The sequence below is a fragment of the Heterodontus francisci genome, chromosome 16 (assembly GCF_036365525.1).
Source record: "Heterodontus francisci isolate sHetFra1 chromosome 16, sHetFra1.hap1, whole genome shotgun sequence".
Taxonomy (NCBI): Eukaryota; Metazoa; Chordata; class Chondrichthyes; order Heterodontiformes; family Heterodontidae; genus Heterodontus; species Heterodontus francisci.
The window spans coordinates 31,313,031-31,333,858 of NC_090386.1; the positions used below are offsets into that span (position 1 = coordinate 31,313,031).

Genomic DNA, 20,828 nt, shown 5'->3' on the forward strand with positions numbered 1-20,828 from the left:
GACCTAGGCACCGGAAACGGCAACCGCAAACACAGCCCTGTCGACCCTGCAAAGTCCTCCTTACTAACATCTGGGGGCTTGTGCCAAAGTTGGGAGAGCTGTCCCACAGACTAGTCAAGCAGCAGCCTGACATAGTCATACTCACGGAGTCATACCTTACAGACAATGTCCCAGACACTGCAATCACTATCCCCGGGTATGTCCTGTCCCACTGACAGGACAGACCCAGCAGACGTGGTGGCACAGTGGTATACAGTAGGGAGGGAGTTGCCCTGGGAGTCCTCAACATCGACTCCGGACCCCATGAAGTCTCATGGCAACAGGTCAAACATGGGCAAGGTAACCTCCTACTGATTACCACCTACCGCCCCCCCTCAGCTGATGACTCAGTATTCCACCATGTTGAACACTACTTGGAGGAAGCACTGAGGGTGGCAAGGGCACAAAATGTACGCTGGGTGGGGGTCTTCAATGTCCATCACCAAGAGTGGCTCGGTAGCACCACTACTGACCGAGCTGGCCGAGTCCTAAAGGACATAGCTGCGAGACTGGGTCTGCGGCAGGTGGTGGGGGAACCAACATGAGGGAAAACCATACTTGACCTCGTCCTCACCAATCTGCCTGCTGCAGATGCTTCTGTCCATGACTGTATTGATAGGCGTGACCACCACACAGTCCTTGCGGAGACGAAGTCCCGCCTTCACATTGAGGATACCGTCCATCGTGTTGTGTGGCACTATCACCGTGCTAAATGGGATTGATTTCGAACAGATCTAGCAAGGCAAAACTGGGCATCCATGAGGCGTTGTGGGCCATCAACAGCAGCAGATTTGTACTCAACCACAATCTGTAACCTCATGGTCCGGCATATCCCCCACTCTACCATTACCATCAAGCCAGGAGACCAACCCTGGTTCAATGAAAAGCGCAGGAGGCCATGCCAGGCATAACTCAAAATGAGGTGTCAACCTGGTGAAGCTACAACACAGGACAATCTGCGTGCCAAACTGCATAAGCAGCATGTGATAGACAGAGCTAAGCGATCCCATAACCAACGGATCAGATCTAAGCTCTGCAGTCCTGCCACATCCAGCCGTGAATGGTGGTGGACAATTAAACAACTGACTGGAGGAGGTGGCTCCACAAATATCCCCATCCTCAATGATGGGGGAGCCCAGCACATCAGTGCAAAAGATAAGGCTGAAGCATTTGCAACATTCTTCAGCCAGAAGTGCCGAGTTGATGATGCATCTCGGCCTGCTTGTGAGGTCCCCAGCATCACAAATGCCAGACATCAGCCAATTCGATTCACTCCGCGTGATATCAAGAAATGACTGAAGGCACTGGACACTGCAACAGCTATGGGCCCTGGCAATATTCCGGCAATAGTACTGAAGACCTGTGCTTCAGAACTTGCCGCGCCCCTAGTCAAGCTGTTCCAGTACAGCTACAACATTGGCATCTACCCTGCAATGTGGAAAATTGCCCAGGTATGTCCTATACACAAAAAGCAGGACAAATCCAACCCGGCCAATTACCGCCCCATCAGCCTACTCTCAATCATCAGTAAAGTGATGGAAGGTGTCATCAACAGTGCCATCAAGCAGCACTTGCTTCGCAAGAACCTGCTCAGTGACGTTCAGTTTGGGTTCCACCAGGGCCACTCAGCTCCTGACCTCATTGCAGCCTTGGTTCAAACATGGACAAAAGAGCTGAACAAGAGGTGAGGTGAGAGTGACTGCCCTTAACATCAAGGCAGCATTTGACCGGGTATGGCATCAAGGAGCCCTAGCAAAACTGAAGTCAATGGGAATCAGGGGAAAACCCTCCGCTGGCTGGAGTCATACCTAACGCAAAGGAAGATGGTTGTGGTTGTTGGAGGTCAATCATCTGAGCTCCAGGACATCCCTGCAGGAGTTCCTCAGGGTAGTGTCCTAGGCCCAACCATCTTCAGCTGCTTCATCAATGACCTTCTTTCAATCATAAGATCAGAAGTGGGGATGTCCGCGGATGATTGCACAATGTTCAGCACCATTCGTGACTCCTCAGATACTGAAGCAGTCCGTGTAGAAATGCAGCAAGACCTGGACAATATCCAGGCTTGGGCTGATAGGTGGCAAGTAACATTCGCACCACACAAGTGCCAGGCAATGACCATCTCCAACAAGAGAGAATCCAACTATCTCTCCTTAACATTCAACGGCATTACCATTGCTGAATCCCCCACTATCAACATCCTAGGGGTTACCATTGACCAGAAACTGAACTGGAGTAGCCATATAAATACTGTAGCTACAAGAGCAGGTGAGAGGCTAGGAATCCTGAGGCGAGTAACTCACCTCCTGACTCCCCAAAGCCTGTCCACCATCTACAAGGCACAAGTCAGGAGTGTGATGGAATACTCTCCACTTGCCTGGATGGGTGCAGCTCCAACAACACTCAAGAAGCTCGACACCATCTAGGACAAAGCAGCCTGCTTGATTGGCACCCCATCTACAAACATTCACTTCCTCCACCACCGACGCACAGTGGCAGCAGTGTGTACCATCTACAAGATGCACTGCAGCAATGCACCAAGGCTCCTCAGACAGCACCTTCCAAACCCGCGACCTCTACCAACTAGAAGGACAAGGGCAGCAAATACATGGAAACACCCCCACCTGCAAGTTCCCGTCCAAGTCACACACCATCCTGACTTGGAACTATATCGCTGTTCCTTCACTGTCGCTGGGTCAAAATCCTGGAACTCCCTTCCTAACAACATTGTGGGTATACCAACCCAAATGGACTGCAGCGGTTCAAGAAGGCAGTTCACCACCAGCTTCTCAAGGGCAATTAGGGATGGGCAATAAATGCTGGCCCGGCCAGCGTCGCCCGCATCCCATGAATGAATAAAAAAAAAGTATTTCTAATAGTTAGGGTTAGATTATGAGATGCTTTTTGTGAGACCAGTACAAACAATGCCGTGAATGTAAAGGGAGACCATTGAGTGACTGCTCGCACTTACAATACTTTGAGGCAGAGCCTGCAAATCAACGAGGAGAGGGGGGAAATAAAAGAGCATCTGTAATACTAACTCTAATAGAATCTAAATGCATGGGAATCTGCCAGTTTAGCTTTGGACAGGAGTTTTCAATGATTGCTCATAGAAATGTCTGGTTCTCCTCGTATTATCAGTGGGAATTAGTGGCCTCATTTTGGCCTGACTTGCAAGGAAGAGAGTAAATATCTTGGAGAACAAGCTGCACATGTACAGAGCAGTTGGCCTGTGCCCTGTATTTAAAGGCACAAATGACTATCTTCAATTTTTCATTTGCAAGCAAGAAATTTCTGTCACTTTGTGTTCACAAAATCAAATTTAAAAAATAAATTACTGGATTTTTTTGGGTTATGGATCATTAATAATTTCCTTCTGAATTTAAGCAGGAAGAAAATCCCCCCAAATTTCCTATTGCCAATTGATCAAATATCATGTCTGGGGGTGTGTACAAATTGCATCTGTTATAGCAGCGTGTACATTGCCATCTATACGTGTTTTGCTGAGGTTGTTGAAGCTCAGTTGGCAGATGGCTAGAGTGTGGGTTCAGTCCCCATACCGGCTGTGGCAGTTCATGCAAGCTTGCCTCCTTATCTTACCCCATGCTTGAGGAGTGGTGACCCTCAAGCTATACATCGCCAACTGTCTCTCTCTAATGGGGAGATATGCTGATGGTCCTTTGGGATTATGGCTAGAGCAATGATAATAACTAAATGTGTACATCTTTGGACTGAATTCTCAGGAAAAGAAACAAAGCCTGTGTAGTTTAGATTTTTTCCTAAAGGGCACTTGGGTCTTCTTAAGGCATTGCTGTAGGAATTAAACTCTTTCGACAGCAGCAGGTGTCAGTCTTTTATTCCTAGTTAGGTATGTGCTCACTGACCTACATTGGCTCCAGGTCTGACCATGCCCCAGATTTGAAATTCTCATCCTTGTTTTCAAATCCCTTCATAGCCTTGCCCCTCTCTATCTCTGTAATCGCCTCCAGCTCCACAACCCTCTGAGATCTCTACGTCGCTCCAATTCTGGCCACTTGCGCATCCTTGATTTCCATTGGTTCATGATGTGCTGGGTAGCCCCATAAACAGTGTAAGTAATTGCAAGTTGTCATTTAGCTTGAGTGTAACTTTTCTTTAAGTCCTTTCCTTGTTCTCTTGAGTATTGTCAATGTCAAAAATAAAAACAGTTTTTAAAGATTTTTGGGGTCTATTTTCCTCCTCATTGATTTTCTCTCCTTTTAGGTATAAAAATCAATCCTGAACCCATCTCCCCAAAATAAATTGGCAGTAAAAACTGACTTTAAAGGAAGAGGAAAAGTTTGTGTTACACATTCATCCTTGCGTCATAGTATATGACATTTGGAAAGTGAACAGATTCTCCATTACCTGATTGGCTGATTCTTAACTGTTAATCAAATCATCTCCAATATTTCTATGACTAATAAACAAATACTGTAAAAATAACACAATTTTTTCATGCCCCTATGATTTTTCTCAGTGTCTGGAGATTAATCTTTAATTCCTGGAGGCAGCAGGATAATCTTGGAAGTTTGACAATGGCTGAGATCAGTTAATTTTGCACAGAGTGGGGGTGACCTGGGATTTTACTGGTCTGTGTCAGCTCTGTACTATAATAGGCTGCGCGTTTATCCACTGAATCAGAAGGGGAGCCCTTGGGTCAAAATTTGCAGTCAAAATAACAGAGAAGTTACTGGCTCTCTCCATTATTTATGTGTAAATTGTACAGATACTTCAGGTGAGGAGCAGTTAAATGTGAATATCTAAAAGTTCCAGTCTGAGTTGTCCACCCTGTTGTTAGCTCTGACAAAACAGCAACTCGCTGTCTGTCTAACCATTTACATCACTGAATGTCATGAAGTTGCTCTATTTGTGTGGTAGATACAAACCAAGCTCATCACAGATATTTAGGGATAGTAATTAGTAACATATTTACTCTTTAAGAATGTGATAATTGTTAATAACTGCCAATCAACTTCTCTGGCACTGAAAATTGACTATTATAAGTATGGATTCTCATTTTTAAATTTTTGGGGAGATTTTATAAATGTCAAGTTTTTTTTCTTTTCCTTTCTTTCTCAATCCAATCTTTCTTTCTCTTCTCTTTCCTTCTCTTTCTGTACCTGATTTGACATTGACTTCACTTCTTTCAGTTCACCTGCCTTCTCAGTCCTTCCCCTGTCTATTTCCCAATCCTTAAATTGCATTGGTTAAGGAGATACTCTGTTCACTCAGGGTCCAGATGCCTGGTTTTTCTTGTTGCGCTGTTATCAGTTCGCTCTTTCAGCACCTAGTGAGCTGAAGGGTGCAGGCTCAAGTCTAACCTATGGAAGATGCTGATAGATCCTCAGCAAAATCTGGACCAACACTCTACGCGAGACATTTAAAATGAGAAAGGGATTCAATAAAGTAGACAGCACCTATTTCCTCTGGTGGGGGAATTCAGAAGAACAGGACATAACCCTAAAATTAGAACTAGGCCATTTAGGAGTGAAATCAGGGAGTATTTTTTCATGCGATGCATCAAGGAAACACTCTCCAAAGGCTATAGATATGGAAGGTCAGCAGTGCGGGTGTTGGTCAATTGAAACTTTCAGGAATAAGGTTAACAGATTTTTGTTAGGTAATGATATCAAGGGATGTGGGGCAAGGCCGGTAAATGCAGTTGAGGTACAGATCAGCCATGATCTCTGTGAATGGTGGAACTGGCTTGAGGGGCTGACTGGCCTATTCCTGTTTCCCATGTTTTTGTGTAACACATTGGTTTATCAACAATGAGAAAATTCAGCTCGGGCTGTATGACGCACATTTAAATTCTATGTAGCTCTTTTTTATATTGGGTTTGGTGCCATGCTATTGTCAGTGGTTCCCAGTGCTTGAGTCTTGTGTAGCCTATGTGTAACACCGGAGTAAGCTTGCCGGATTCACTGAGGCCAATGGGCTGGGGCAAAATAGTAGATGAGTGGATTCTCTTGACCACCGTCCTTAGCCAATCCGGCAAGCTTGCGATGGTGGGATCAAGTGCCACCATCACTGAACCCAATGTAAAGGCAGCTTTAGATAAAAACAATCAACTGTAACAGTTAGCTGTGTTCCAGGCATGCAAACTGTAATAGAATATATCTGTTATGCCATTTGATAACACCTATGGGACACATTGTTCCATTCCTTGTTGCCCAGTGAGAATATTCAGTGACACTTCTATACTTCTATACACTGGGAACATTTGACTCTGAGCTTGTGTCAGTGATTAACCCTTTCAGGAACATTCAGGGGAAAAACAATCCTCAAACATATTCCGTGAGGATAGGGTTGCCAACACTCCAGGATTACCCTGGACTTTTCAGGAAGTAAAGACTAATCTCCAGGACATTGCTGCAAGCAAGCCAAGAAGAAAATAGGGGTATTAAAAAAAATAATGTGTATTCCTCACTTTCATTTATCAGTTACTAAAAATATTGAAGGAGGAAAAAGGCTGTTCAGCTGGGTGAGGTAATTTGAGGCAGAAGATCTTGTGATGAAATCTAAAGGCGTGCGTCCAACCAGAGTTGGCAACGCTATGTGATGGGCAAAGTGGGACCTCAGCCTTGTCCTGTTCTTTCACTGTATTGCCTGGAGCTAATTGATAGCCCAGCAACTGGTACACAATGACTGATTTCTCAAACCTTCATTAGGGCTTGATTTGAATTTCTGGGATGGTGAAGAAGCATTGATGAGATTGGAACCAAACTGATAATTGACTTTTTGACTCACAATGTGCCTTGTTTGCTTTGGGGCTCAGAGTTTTTCAGTGTCGTCAGGTATCAGCTGTGATAACTTTAAAGGTCCTTGTATACTGGTACTTGTTTTGGTGTGATTCCAGGAGAGTGGGTTTATTCTTGGCATTTGCAAAATTGAATCACAAGCACACAAGAACACAATAAATAGGAGAAGTAGACCATATGGCCCATTGAGCCTGCTCCGCCATTCAATATGATCATGGCTGATCTTGAGCTTTAACTCCACTTTCCTGCCCACTACCCATATCCTTTGATTTCCTGAAAGACCAAAAAATTGTCTATCCCAGCCTTAAATGTTTTTAATGATAGATAGAGAATTCCAAAGATTCACAACCCTTTGAGTGTAGTAATTTCTCCTCATCTAAGTCCTGAATGATTGGCCCCTTACTACACTCAAAGCCTTCCCAGTGATTGATGTTCGGCTAACTGGCCTGTAGTTCCCTGTTTTCTCTCTACCTCCTTTCATGAAAAGTGGTGTAACATTTACCAACTTCCAATCTGACGAGACCATTCCTGAATCTAGGGAATTCTGGAAAATCATAGCCAGCACATCCACTATCTCTGCAGCTATCTCTTTTGGAACCCTAGGGTGTAGGCCATCCGGTCCCAGGGACTTGTCAGATTTTAGTCCCTCAAGTTTTTCCAATACTTTTTCTCGGCTACCAATTTCCTTAATTTCCTCACTCTTTTTAGCCCCTACATTACTGCCTATTTCTGGTATGGAACCTGTGTCTTCTACTGTGAAGACAGACACAAAATGTTGGTTCAATGCATCTGCTATTTTCTCATTCCCCATGATGATTTCTCCTGTCTCTGCCTCTAAAGGACCAACGTCTACTTTGGCAACTCTCTTCAATTTTATGTGCCTATAAAAACTCTTACAATCTGCTTTTATTTTTTTCCTTTTTATCAACTTTTTGGTGGCCCTTTGCTGGTTTCTCAAACTCTCCCAATCCTAAGACTTGCTACTATTTTTTGCAACATTGTAAGCCTCTTCTTTTAGTCTAATACTCTCCTTAACTTCCTGAATGAGCCACGGATGGGTCTTTCTTGACGAGTTTTTGTTTTTAAACGGTATGTACTTTTGTTGAACCCTTTGAATTGTTTCTTTAAATATTTCCCACTGTTTATTTACTGCCATACCTTTTAGTCTATTTACCCAATTAACCTTAGCCAGTTCTCCCCTCATCCCTTCGTAATTGGCTTTGTTTAAGTTTAAGGTTCTTGTTTGTGATAGAAATGTGTCACTTTCAAATTTAACATGAAACTCAATGGTATTATGATCACTATTTCCCAATGGATCTTTCACTACGTCTTTGCTAATTAACCCTGTTTCATTACACAATACAAGATCTAAGATAGCTTTATCCCTAATTGATACGACAACCTATTGCTCCAGGAAACTGTCACAAACATTCTATAAATTCATCTTCTAGACCACTGTTGCCAATTTCATTGTCGCAGTCTTTATGCAGATTAAAGTTCCCCACAATTAATACATTACCTTTTTTACATGCTCCAATACTTTTCCATTTAATATTCTGTCCAATAATATAACTACTGTTAGGGGGTCTGTAAACTACTTCCACCAGTGTTTTCTGATTCCTGCTATTCCTAATTTCCACCCAAACTGATTCTACTTCATGATCTTCTGAGGCTAGATCCTTTCTTATTAATGTCCTTATGTCATCCTTTACTATCAGGGCTACTTTGCCATTCTGTCTATCTCTCTGAATCGGGCTCCCTGCTCCCGACATAAACCCACTACACCTGAAAACATGAATCTGAAAAGTAGTTTACCTCACAGCATGTATATATGCACATTATGTTGCAAAATCCTCACTTATCCTGGTTCTGCTTTGCCAGCCTGTGACTGAAAAGGATCAATGTAGAAGCAGAGACCACCTTTATACATATTTATATTTCAGGAATCAACTACAACATAAACTTCTTACATTATATCAGACTAGGCCAGTAAATACCCTGCTCTCGTCTGCTAGAACTGCTCACTATTCCAGGATCATCCTGGAATGCAAAGATGACCCCCTCCACCTTTTCTCTATTACAAACCATCTTCTTAAACCCCTCTCCCCTAGCCACTTCACCCTCACCTTATAATAAATGCGAGGAGCTGATGGATTTGTTTGTCACTAAGATTCAGACCATCTGATCAGCTGCCTCTGTCACGTTCCTCACTTCCACCAGCCTATCCAGCCAAACTTCCTTTAAGGTTCCCCCCTGCCCTAACCTTGAACTCACATCTTTCTCTCGTTTCTCTCCTATCTCCCCTCATGTCCTGTCCGAGCTCATCGTGTCCATGAGACCCACCTCCTGCTCCCTCGATCCTATTCCCACTAAACTGCTGACCACCCAATTTCCCGTCCTGGTCCCCATATTAGCCGATATTTTTAACGGTTCTCTCTTCAGGTGTTGTCCCTCTCTCCTTTTAATCTGCTGTCATCCTCTTATCAAAAAAACAGCACTTACCCCCACTGCTCTTGCAAACTACCATCCCATTTCCAGCCTCCCTTTCCTCTCCATGGTCCTTGAATGTGTTGTCACCTTCCAAATCCATTCCCATTCCTGGAACTCCAGGTTTAAATTCCTCCAATCAGGTTTCCATCCCTGTCACAGTACCAAAACAGCTCTTATAAAAGTCATAAATTACATCCTTTGTGACTGTGACAAAGGTAAACTTTTCTCCTCATCCTTCACGACCTGTCTGACCACACCAGCCTCCCCGAGTGTCTCTCCACTGTTGTCCAGCTGGGTGGGACTGCTCTCACCTGGTCCCATTCTTATTTATCCAATCGTAGCCAGAGAATCACATGCGCCATTACCTCTGGTATTAACAAGAACAACTTATATTTATATAGCGCCGTAAGCATAATAAAATGTCTCAAGGTGCTTCACAGGAGCATTATAAAACAAAATATGACACATAAGAAGATGTTAGGTCAGATGACCAAAACTTGCTCAAAGAGGTCGGTTTGAAGAAGTGTCTTGAAGGAGGAAGGCGAGGTAGCGAGGCAGGAAATTCCAGAGCTTGAGGCCGAGGCAACTGAATGCACAGCCACCAACGGTGGAGCAATTAAAATCAGGGATGCACAAGAGGCCAAAATTAGATGACTGCAGGTATCTTGGATGGTTGTGGGGCTGGAGGAGTTTACCAAGATAGAGAGGGGAGAGACCATGGAGGGATTTGAAAACAAGGATGAGAATTTTAAAATCAAGACGTTGCTTGACTGGGAGTTAATGTAGGTCAGCGAGCAGAGGGATGATAGGTGAACAGGACTCGGAGTTAAGACAGGGGCAGCAGCGCTTTGGATGACCTCAAATTTACGGAGAGTAGAATGTGGGGAACCAGCCAGGAGTGTATTGAAATAGTCAAGTTTGGAGGTAACAAAGGCATGAATGAGAATTTCAGCAATAGATGACCTGAGGAAGCGAAGTGGGGTGATGTTACAGAGGTGGAAATAGATGGTCTTAGTGTTGGCACGAATATGAGGTTGGAAACTCATCCCAGGTTCAAATGTAACACCAAGATTGCGAACAGACTGGTGCCCAGGGATCTATCATTGTCTCCCTCCTGTTTCTCACCTACATGCTGCCCTTCAGCAACATCATCTGAAAGCACACTTGTTAGTTTTCACATGTACGCTGATGACACTCAGCTCTACCTCACCGCCACATCTGTCAACTCCTCCACTGTTGCTAAATTATTAGACTGCTTATCCAACATCCAGTACTGGATGAGCAAAAATTTCCTCCAATTAAATATTGCAAAAACTGAAGCCATTGTTTTTGGTCCCCGTTCCAAAGTCTATTCTCTAGCTACCATCCCTCTCCCAAACAACAATCTAAGATTAAGCCAGTCTGTTTGCAATCTTGGTGTCACATTTGACCACGAGATGAGCTTCCGACCTCATATTGGTGCCATCTCTAAGTCCACCTATTTCCACCTCTGTAACATCGCCCGACTTAGCTTCTGTCTCAGCTCTGCTGAAACCCTCATTCGTGCCTTCGTTACCTTTAGACTTGACTATTCCAATGCACCCCTGGCTGGTCTCCCACATTCTACTCTCCGTAAACTTGAGTTCATCAAAACTCTGCTTCCCACGTTTTAACTCGCACCAAGTCCCATTTACCTATCACCCCTGTGCTCGCTGGCTTACATTGGCTCCCAGTCAAGCAATGTCTTGATTTTAAAATTTTCATCCTTGTTTTCAAATCCCTTCATAGCCTTGCTCCTCCCTTACTCTGTAATCTCCTCCAGCCCCACAACCCTCCTAGATACCTGTGCTCCTCTAATACTGGCCTCCTGAGCATCTGTGACTTTAATCACTCCACCTTTATTGGCCTTGCCTTCAGTTGCTTAGGCCCTATGCTCTGGAATTTCCTCCCTACACCTCTCTGACTCTCTACCTCACTTTCCACCTTTAAGACACTCCTTAAAACCTACCTCTTTGACCAAGCTTTTTGGTCATCTGACCTAATATCTCCTTTGTAGCTCAGTGTCATATTTTGTTTTATAATGCTCCTGTGAAGTACCTTTGGACACTTTCTACTATTTAAGATGCTATACGAACATACAAATTAGAAGCAGGAGTAGACCACTTGAGTCTGCTTTACCATTCAATAAGTTCATGGCTGAACTGATTTCTCCATATTACCACGTACCCCGATAACCTCTCACCCCCTTGCTTATCAAGAATCTCTGCCTTAAACATATTCAAAGACTCTGTTTCCACTGACTTTTGAGGAAGAGAGTTCCAAAGATTCACCACCCTCTGAGAGAAAAAAATATATAAATATAAGTTGTTGTTGTATTGGTAAATGAAATGGGGAGTCATTTTTAACTTTGGGTAAAAGGATATAGTGGCTGATACCAATTCAGCCACCAGTTATACACCACACTTGATCTTCTTTTCCATTCTAGTCAATAATTTATAAATGCTCACAACCTATTATACATTTCCAGTCAATAATGTTCCCAATGATCCCTGTGATCATTTCCCATGACTTTCCACCACTTGGTGGGTCGGTTCAAGTGACTCAGTGATCTGAGGTGGAGAAATATATTTATGACTAATTTTTAAAAATGGACTGGCTGATACACAAGCTTAGGAAATTGCCTTTAAGAATTAGGTTCATGTTCAGCTTCAGTTGATGGGGTAAAAGTCTCTTGTCTTTCCATCTTCACCACTTCTTTCCATTGTAGACCACCGAGTGGTCAGAAATGGCTTTACACATGGTACTCAGATGTCAGCCAGGAAATATTCAAGAAAATTACCAAAAGTGACTTCCTCCTCTAGAGGATTGTAATCATAACCCTCATCCCCCAGCCACCTCTTTGTTCATCCTGAATCACAGCTTACTTGTTGCAGATGCTTTCTGATTACCAAGCTGAGTAAACAAGAGATGCACATCGTTCAGAAAAACAGATGCCATCACCAGCAATATAAGGGCTAAAATTTGCATAAGGTACAGGAGTAACTGCTGCTACACAGTGTAGAATACAATTAAGTGGTACTCGTTCCGCTTCTAATAGCTTTTGGGTTATAAGTAACTTCATGGAGGAAACTGGTAACAGTAAGGTTTCTTTACAAGGGCAGTACAAGAATTCCAAACTCTTAAGATTCATTTATTAATCACGGTTCACTGAAAAGAGACAGTTGGACAACATCTTCTGGAATTCTCGTAAGGTGTTTTCAAGGTGTTAGGTAGAATGTCTGCAGGAGTTTTCCTGATCTCCTGCTGCAATTTTGGAGTGAGATCAGCCCAAACCCTGAAGAAATGGCTGTAAATGGCCAATTGCACTGTATTTCCATCATCACCCACCGAACTTGGGACAGGAAATCAGGAGAACCTGCACAGAAATTCTATCCTGTTGTCTCTACCTATGTCACAACACATGTTCATGTCTTTGTCATGTCCCTCTCCATGTTCATCTCTCTGTTATGTCCCGCTATGTGCTCATGTCTACGATCTGTGTATGGACACGTGTTCATGTCTTTATTCATGTTCCTATTTTTATATACAGCTTCCTTTCCAACTCTATTTTCACTGACTTCAGTTTTCTCCCCTAAAGACCACTGCGAGGCAAATTTTCATCTTGGTTGCCTGGGTGGTAATCTGGCAGAGCTAATCACATACCTTTAATAGAACCCGCCCAATTCCTCTTCCATGTGATCACTGAAATGGCAATGGAGCAGGTTCTATGAGGTGAGGATGATGCACTCCACTATGGGGTGCAGGTGAAGTTTGACCCCAGAGTCTTGCTGGAGAATAGTTGCACAGACACCAGGCACCTTCCAGTATCTACTGATATGGCCCTTCTTCATGTGTGAGACAAGATAGTGAGTATTGGCAGGCATTACATCCGATACTGTCCTCACCCACACACGGGTACGTTCCGGCAACGTGAGTCACTGAATCGGGAATGGCTTCACTGGCTGATGATTTTTTTCCCTTTCCTAGCCCACTAGGGATAATTACAGTGGCTGAGATCAGCAAACTCTCGACACAGATAGAATTGGATCTTCCTGGTCAGCAGGTCCCTGCATCACCAGCCAACAACAGCTTGCATTTGTATAGCACCTTTAACATAGGAAAAGATCCCAGTGCATTTCACAGGGGTATAGTTAGATCAAAATTGATACTGAGTCACATAAAAAAATAGATTTTACGACAAGAGACAAAAAGCTTGGTCAAAGAGGTAGATCTTCAGGAGTGTCTTAAAGGAGGAAAGAAAGGTAGAAAGATGGAGAAGTTTAGGGAAGGAATTCCAGAGCTTAAGGCCTTGGCAGCTGAAGGCACAACCACCAATGGTGGGGTGATAAAAATCAGGAATGCACAACAGGCCGGATTTAGATGAGTGCAGATATATCAGAGGGTTGTGGGGCTGGAAGAGATTGCAGAGCTAGGGAGAGGCAAGGCCATGAGGGATTTGAAAACAAGCATAAGAATTTTTAAATCGAGTCATTGCTGGATTGGAAGCCAATGTAGGCAGTGCATTTACAGTAGGAAAGGCCTTAAGAAACCATTCTTTTGATAGGTTTTCCTTTCGTTACTAAATGTGCCTTTTTCTTTGTCACAGAATCTTATGGCAAAGGCTCTCTATGACAACAAAGCAGAGACCCCCGACGAGCTTGCATTTCGTAAAGGAGACATCCTGACCGTGATAGAACAGAATGTCAAAGGAGATGAGGGATGGTGGCGCTGCTCTCTTCATGGACGACAAGGCATCGCTCCTGGAAACCGCCTACAGCTACTCACCGGATCGCAGTATGACATCCCATCTCTGTACAGCTCACCCTACCCAGCACAGCACAGGTCATCTCAACAAAACATTTACCAGACGCCAGCAAACCAACATCAAAGCTTGTTTTCGACTCCTGTCTCTGGGTCAAGAGATAATGTCTACCAGGTGCCCACCACGCCCCAGTCGCACAGTCAGATCTACCAAGTGCCAAAGCCATCTGCCGAATTCCATGCTAACAGAAGGCAGGCACCTCCAAGTCAGGTAAGAGCGTGCTCCTCCGCAACTGACACTACATCATTGGAAAATTGGGCTCAGTGTAACCAGCTGTAGAAGGGGCTGATCCATGGACTGTAACCATTCACTGGCAATATAACCAGGTGTAGAAGGGGCTGATCCATGGACTGTAACCATTCACTGGCAATATAACCAGGTGTAGAAGGGGCTGATCCAAAGACTATGACCATTCATCCATCGTCATGTGGACAGCTGACGTGTGCTTCACTTTTTATTCATTCGAGGGATGTGGATGTTTCTGGCTAGGCCAGCATTTATTGCCCATCCTAATTGCCCATGAGAAGGTGGTGGTGAGCTGCCTTCTTGAACCACTGCAGTGCTTGGGGTGTAGTTGCACCAACAGTGCTGTTAGGAATGCAGTTCCAGGATTTTCATAGAATCATAGAATGTTTAAGGCACAGAAAGAGGCCACTTGGCCCATCGTGTCTGTGCCGGCCAAATATAATCCACCCATTCTAATCACACTTTGCAGCATTTGGTCCGTAGCCCTGCAGATTATTGCACTTGAGGTGCATATCCAGGCTCCTTTTGAATGAGTTGAGGGTCTCTGCCTCAACTACCCTTTCAGGCAGTGAGTTCCAGATCCCCACCACCCTCTGGGTGAAAAAATATTTGCTCAACTCCCCTTTAATTTTTCTACCAATCACTTTAAATTGATGGCCCTAGTCACTGACTTCTCTTCTAAGCTAAATAGGCCCTTCACCTCCACTCTATCCAGGCCCCTCAAAATTTTGTACATTTTAATCAGATCTCCCCCTTCTCTATTCCAAGTAGAACAACCCCAGCCTATCCAATCTTTCCTCATAATTGCATTTTTCCAGTCCTGGCAACATCCTCGTAAATCTCCTCTGTACCCTCTCTAGTGCAATTACATCCTTTCTGTAAGGAGGTGACCAGAACTGCACACAGTACTCGAGTTGTGGCCTAACCAATGTGTTACACAGTTCCAGCATAACCTCCCTGGTTTTATATCCTGTATCTTGGCTAATAAAGGAAAGGGTTCCATATGCCTTCTAACCACCTTATCAACGTGTCCTGCTACCTTCAGAGATCTGTGGACATTCACTCCAAGGTCCCTCACTTCTTCTACACCTCTCAGTATTTTCCCATTAATCATGTATTCCTTTGCCTTGTTTGACCTCCACAAATGCATCACCTCACACTTCTCCAAGTTGAATTCCAATAGCTTCCTGCAGCCTACAGCTATCCTCGCTATCTACCACACGGCCAATCTTTGTGTCGTCTGCAAACTTCTTGATCATGCCCCCTACATTCAGTCCAAATTGTTAATATATACCACAAAAAGCAGGGGTCCCGGTACCGAGCCCTGCGGAACACCATTAGAAACAGCCCTCCAGTCGCAAAAACACTCATCAACAATTACCCTTTGTTTCCTGTCACTGAGCCAATTTTGTATCCACCTTGCTGCATTTCCCTGGATCCCATGGGATTTTTTTAACCAGTCTGCCATGTGGGACCTTGTCAAAAGCCTTGCTAAAATCCATGTAGACCACATCAACTGCACTACCCTCATCTATCCTCCTGGTTACTTCTTCAAAAAATTCAATCAAGTTAGTCATTCAAGATCTTCCCTTAACAAATCCATGCTGACTATCCTTGATTAACCTGTGCCTTTCTTAGTGACAGTTTATCCTGTCTCTCAGAATAGATTCCAATAATTTGCCCACTGTTAAGGTTAGACTGACTGGCCTGTAATTATTCAGTCTATCCCTTGCTCCCTTTTTAAATAGAGGTACAACGGTACCAGTCCTCCAATCCTCTGGCACCACACTTGTATCTAGTGAGGACTGGAAAATAATGGTCAGACCTTCCACTATTTCCTCTCTTGCTTCTTTTAACAGCCTGGGGTACATTTCATCTGGCCTTGGTGATTTATCAACTTTGAAGGATGCTAATCCCATTAATACTTCCTCTCTCCCTATGTTTATCACATACAATACTTCACACTCCTTTTCCTGAACTACAATATCTGCATCATCCCCCTCTTTTGTGAAGACAGACGCAAAGTATTTGTTAAGAACAATACCAACATCTTCCGCCCCTACACATAGGTTACTTTTTGGTCTTTTACGGGCCCTACTCTCTCCTTAGTTATCCTCTTACTCTTAATGTATTCATAAAACATCTTTGGGTTCACCTTGATTTTGCTTGGCAATATTCTTTCATGTCTTCTCTTTGCTTTCCTGATTTCCTTTTTGATTTCACCCCTCCACTTTCTATACTGAATGGCGGAGCAGGCTCAAGGGGCTGAATTGCCTACTCCTGCTCCTAGTTCTTATGTTCTTATGAACTGAATACTGGTTGTGCTACCTATCATTTGGAAGCCATTTCTATTCACTGGAGATGTGTATTGCATGTGGCCATCCACGCTGTCTTACTCCCAGCTTTCACTTTGAGTTGTCTGGTAGTTATCAGATCAGCACTGGGCTCGACTCTGATGCTTTGCTGAGCTCCAAATGTTGAGCTGTGCAATCCCGGATAACACAATATAAAATATTCGCCCTGCACAAGCTAGGGGAGATCTTACTCATTGGCTGGTTCAAGCAGGCTCTTCCAAAATGGGCTTATTGTTTGCTGGATTTTTAATTTGTTTATGTATTGTTATAATCAGCAGCAGCCAGGATATTTTTCAAAGGGAAAGGCATTGGCTTGGATTTTGTCATGGGGGTTGGGGGGGGTGGTGGGGTGTTGGGTCAATTCATGTGGGGGCCAGAATGAACAATAAGATCACATGTCGAGGCCTGGACAGATTGTAACTCCCAGGACTCATTTTAATATTCAGGCCCTGACTCCTTACTGAACCTCCCTGGCTAACCAGCGGGTAGGGATTCAGGTGGCAGGAGGACAGTGCTGGGCATTCATGAAAGTGCATCCCAGCACTAAGGTAAGTGGTGAAGGAGTGGGGTGGTGAAGGGATGTGGCTCCAGACATGATTGCAATCAGAGGGGAGAAGTCTGGAACAAGGAGGGCCAAGGTTCCTTGTGGGGCCCAGAGGAGCGCACTCATGAACTGAGGCCAATAGAAAGTGCAGGGTGTCAATTTGAGTGCAATGGTCATATCTGCTGACACATATTGTTTTTGTTCATTGGTGAAGATTGTGTTTATTCAGTATTGATGAATGGCTATTTAATTGTCATGAGGAGGGTACAATCTGCTGCTTTTGTTTCAAACCCCCTTCTTCACAGTTCAAAGGCCAGGCCCCAACCTGGAGTAGTGTCCTTGATTGACAGCTGTTTCTGAGACCACAGGGCAGGGCCTTGATTGGCTGGAGCCCTTGTGATTGGCAGTTCGGTGTGCAGAGACTTTACCTCGCAAATTTCTATTGGTAACCCCCTAGTCAGTCAGAGACAGAGAGAGCAGTCAGAGTGCTTTAATCTTGCAGTCACCAGCTGTAAGACTGGGTGTTTCAAAGCTCTATGCCAACCTGATTAATGGAATCAGGCTAGTTTTAAGGTTATAGTAAGTATAGTTAAACGCTATGTATAGAGAGGAAGCAAGTTGTGCCTTTACTGTTTTATATATCAAGGTGTGCAGGGAAATATATATCTCACTATATATTGTCCTTTCATCAGTCTCATGTAAATAAAACAGTTTGGCTCAAAGACTCGACCTGGTTGAGTATTAATCCAGTGTGCCACTCTCAGCAAGGGGAATTCACTTGCAGGAGTGTCATACATCTCAATTGCTGATGTGTAGAATAAGGACTGGCTATTGTTTACCAAGAGTCAAGGCAGAAGGGGGCCACACTTGTGGTTGACTCTTAACTGCCCTCTGAAATAGCCTAGCAAGCCACTCAGTTGTACGTAGCTCACCACTACCTGCTCAAGGGCAATCAATGCTGGCCCTGCATGCCATGCCCACATCCCAAGAATAAAAAAAAACTCCAGATTGAGTGGAACATGAGGTCTGCTTACAAGAGGTGACCAGTGATGCTGAACCTGAGAAAATATCTGTAGTTAAAAACTCACAAATATGACAGATTTTAACTTTCAAAGTAACTGAAAAGCACAACAATGCAGCAGCTTGCATAGGCTGCCAGCATGTCTGTCCTTCCATTTCCAATCCTCCAGTGTTCAGTGTTGCTTTCCCATTCAGTTTATGCTGTATCAGCATCATTGTAGCTTGATGCTTTTCCCCACTGAGCAGGATATCACTCATACTAAAAGCCCATTTAATTTACTCATTCCCCCCAGTTAAAATTAAAGCAATGGGTTTACCTAACAGACTAAGGGGCAAAAGCATTGTCTATTATAGCACTAAACATTATAGATCAGCAAGTGCCAGGTTTGATCCCTAGCCTGTACTGAGTTAGCTGTTGCAGCTGTAGGAGCACTCCGACTCGATGCTCCTGAGGGGGGTTTGCCTGTTCAAACCCTTGACAATTATGCAGTAACCCATGGCAAAAAAAGTGGATGGCACAGGAGGATGGGATAAGGTTTGAGGACCATGCCCTCCGCAGTTGAATGGCCTACCACACATGAAGAACCGAACCCAATCGTGAGTCCATGCCTTCAGGTCAGAAGTGGGAGGAAATGAACATAAAGAGAGTGAGTATGCTTAAAAATGTTTTCCCAACATTACTTCAGTCTCACACAAGCATAATCGCCTTCCTCTTCCCACACATATCGATGCTTGACAACATATTCACATCTCCACACTGAACTGAAAACATGTTCCGGAACTGTGGTGCCTTGGGAATGGATGTGTGGGATTTTAATAACAAGGTCTAATGTGCCTGTGAGTGGAAAGCTCATTTCTTACTCTCCCTGGAAATCATAGAAAGATACGGTTGGAATTTTTTGCCGATACAAATTGCCAGCAGCTGAATCTTTGGGAGACTAGCATTTTTGTGTGTGTGCTTACAGGATAGGTGACGCTCCATCAGTAAATTCAAAAATCCCAATAACAAATCCATTCAAAAATCCTAATAACAAATCCATTTAAGACCCTGATCACAAATCCATTCAAAAATCCTGTATCTAATCCATACAATAGCCCAGAATCCAATCCATTCAAAAACTTTGGTAGCAAGTCCGTTCAAAAAGGACACCGACCCTGAAGATTCACTGAAATTCTAGTGATCGCCCACTGTAGTTCAGGCCAATCCAATTGGAAAATTCCAAGCACCCCATTGTGTCTGGTCTCTGCTAGTTTCCAGGATTTACCTGCCTTGTAAAGAGTAGAACCTCTTTTTTCCTCCTATGAGATGAATATTAGGTGGGTGGCTCCAGGCCAGTGGTGAGGACTCCTGATGTAAAGGGTCTTGTTTCCCAGTTCATTGCAGAATCGCGTAGTATTGGAGTCTGGGATGTTGAGCAAGGTGTGGCATTCCTACCTCCACTATGGGGCTGGGAGGGGGGTGGGTTCCAAGACAGACACTAAGTCATGACCCCTAGAGACAGGTAAGATTTTTTTTCAAAATAAATATATATTGTCAATTGGCCCCCTCACCTTAGGGTCCAAGAGCTGATGGCTGAGGTTTTGGGGGCACAGGGAGGGACTATTCAACACTTCCAGTGTTGGACAAGCACTGGATCCTCCAGCTGTAATGGACAAATGGCTATCGCTGCAAATTAGGTGCCCCCCTACGGATCACAAAAGCCGTGATGGGGTCAGCGCTGGAGGGCACTGCAGGTGGAGGTGTTGTACCAACATAACCACTGGGATTGTGCACTGCAGATTTACAGTAGCCATCCTTCTTGAGCTGGCAAATTTTGTTCTACTCTGGGTGAGGGAAGAGGCAAGCAAGCTTGACTCGTTACAGTCTGGCTCATTGGTAAACATGCCAGTGATGGGACTGGGCACCTCTACACGTTTCATGTCATCTTTGAAGAGTGGCTTAAAAGAAATTGGCAATAATTTTTTGGGGTAGTCATCTGCAACCTTGTGCCATGTTTAGTTGTGTGCAGCAGTGTAGTGGACTAGTCATTCACTGAGCATGAGTTCAAATCCCACCTTGGCTGTTTGAGAATTTGAATTCTGTAAAGAATCTGAAAATTTAAAAAAATGTAGAATTAGGTCAATTCACAGAGGCTTCAATTTTCGTTTATTCTGGAACAGATTTTTTTGCATCTCCTGTGTCAACAAAGAACAAGGGACAGAATTTTGTTCTGCCCTTGGAAGCGGGCATGGAGGGGTGCTGTTCCTGACATTGCCTGGGCCCCCTGCCATTTTGTCCGGGACAGGGAAGGCTGAGAATAGCCTTCCCACCCCAGGCCAATTAAGGCCCTTAAATGGCCAATTTTGTGGAAAGGTGGAGGGGCCTGCTGCCTGGGTATACACCGTCAGATAAAGCCTGGAGACCTCCTTGTGGGGTCGGTATGTCCCTCCTTTGGGGGCAATCCAGGGCCCCCAAAGGGTCCCACTGATGAGCAATTGCTGCCCCCCTGGGGGTACACCACCCCCACCCTCACCAA

The 20,828-nt window shown here is 44.2% G+C and overlaps 1 protein-coding gene across 3 annotated transcripts in view; it reads left to right on the forward strand.

The window, feature by feature from the left end:
* LOC137378046 (enhancer of filamentation 1-like) overlaps positions 1-20,828 on the forward strand; it is a 183,133-nt gene that overhangs the window by 88,170 nt on the left and 74,135 nt on the right. For all 3 annotated transcript variants that reach the window (XM_068048101.1, XM_068048100.1, XM_068048098.1), the window contains exon 2: positions 13,933-14,358. In XM_068048101.1, the coding sequence (XP_067904202.1) occupies positions 13,939-14,358 (420 nt within the window). In that variant the 5' untranslated portion in view covers positions 13,933-13,938. The remainder of the gene's footprint in view (positions 1-13,932; positions 14,359-20,828) is intronic.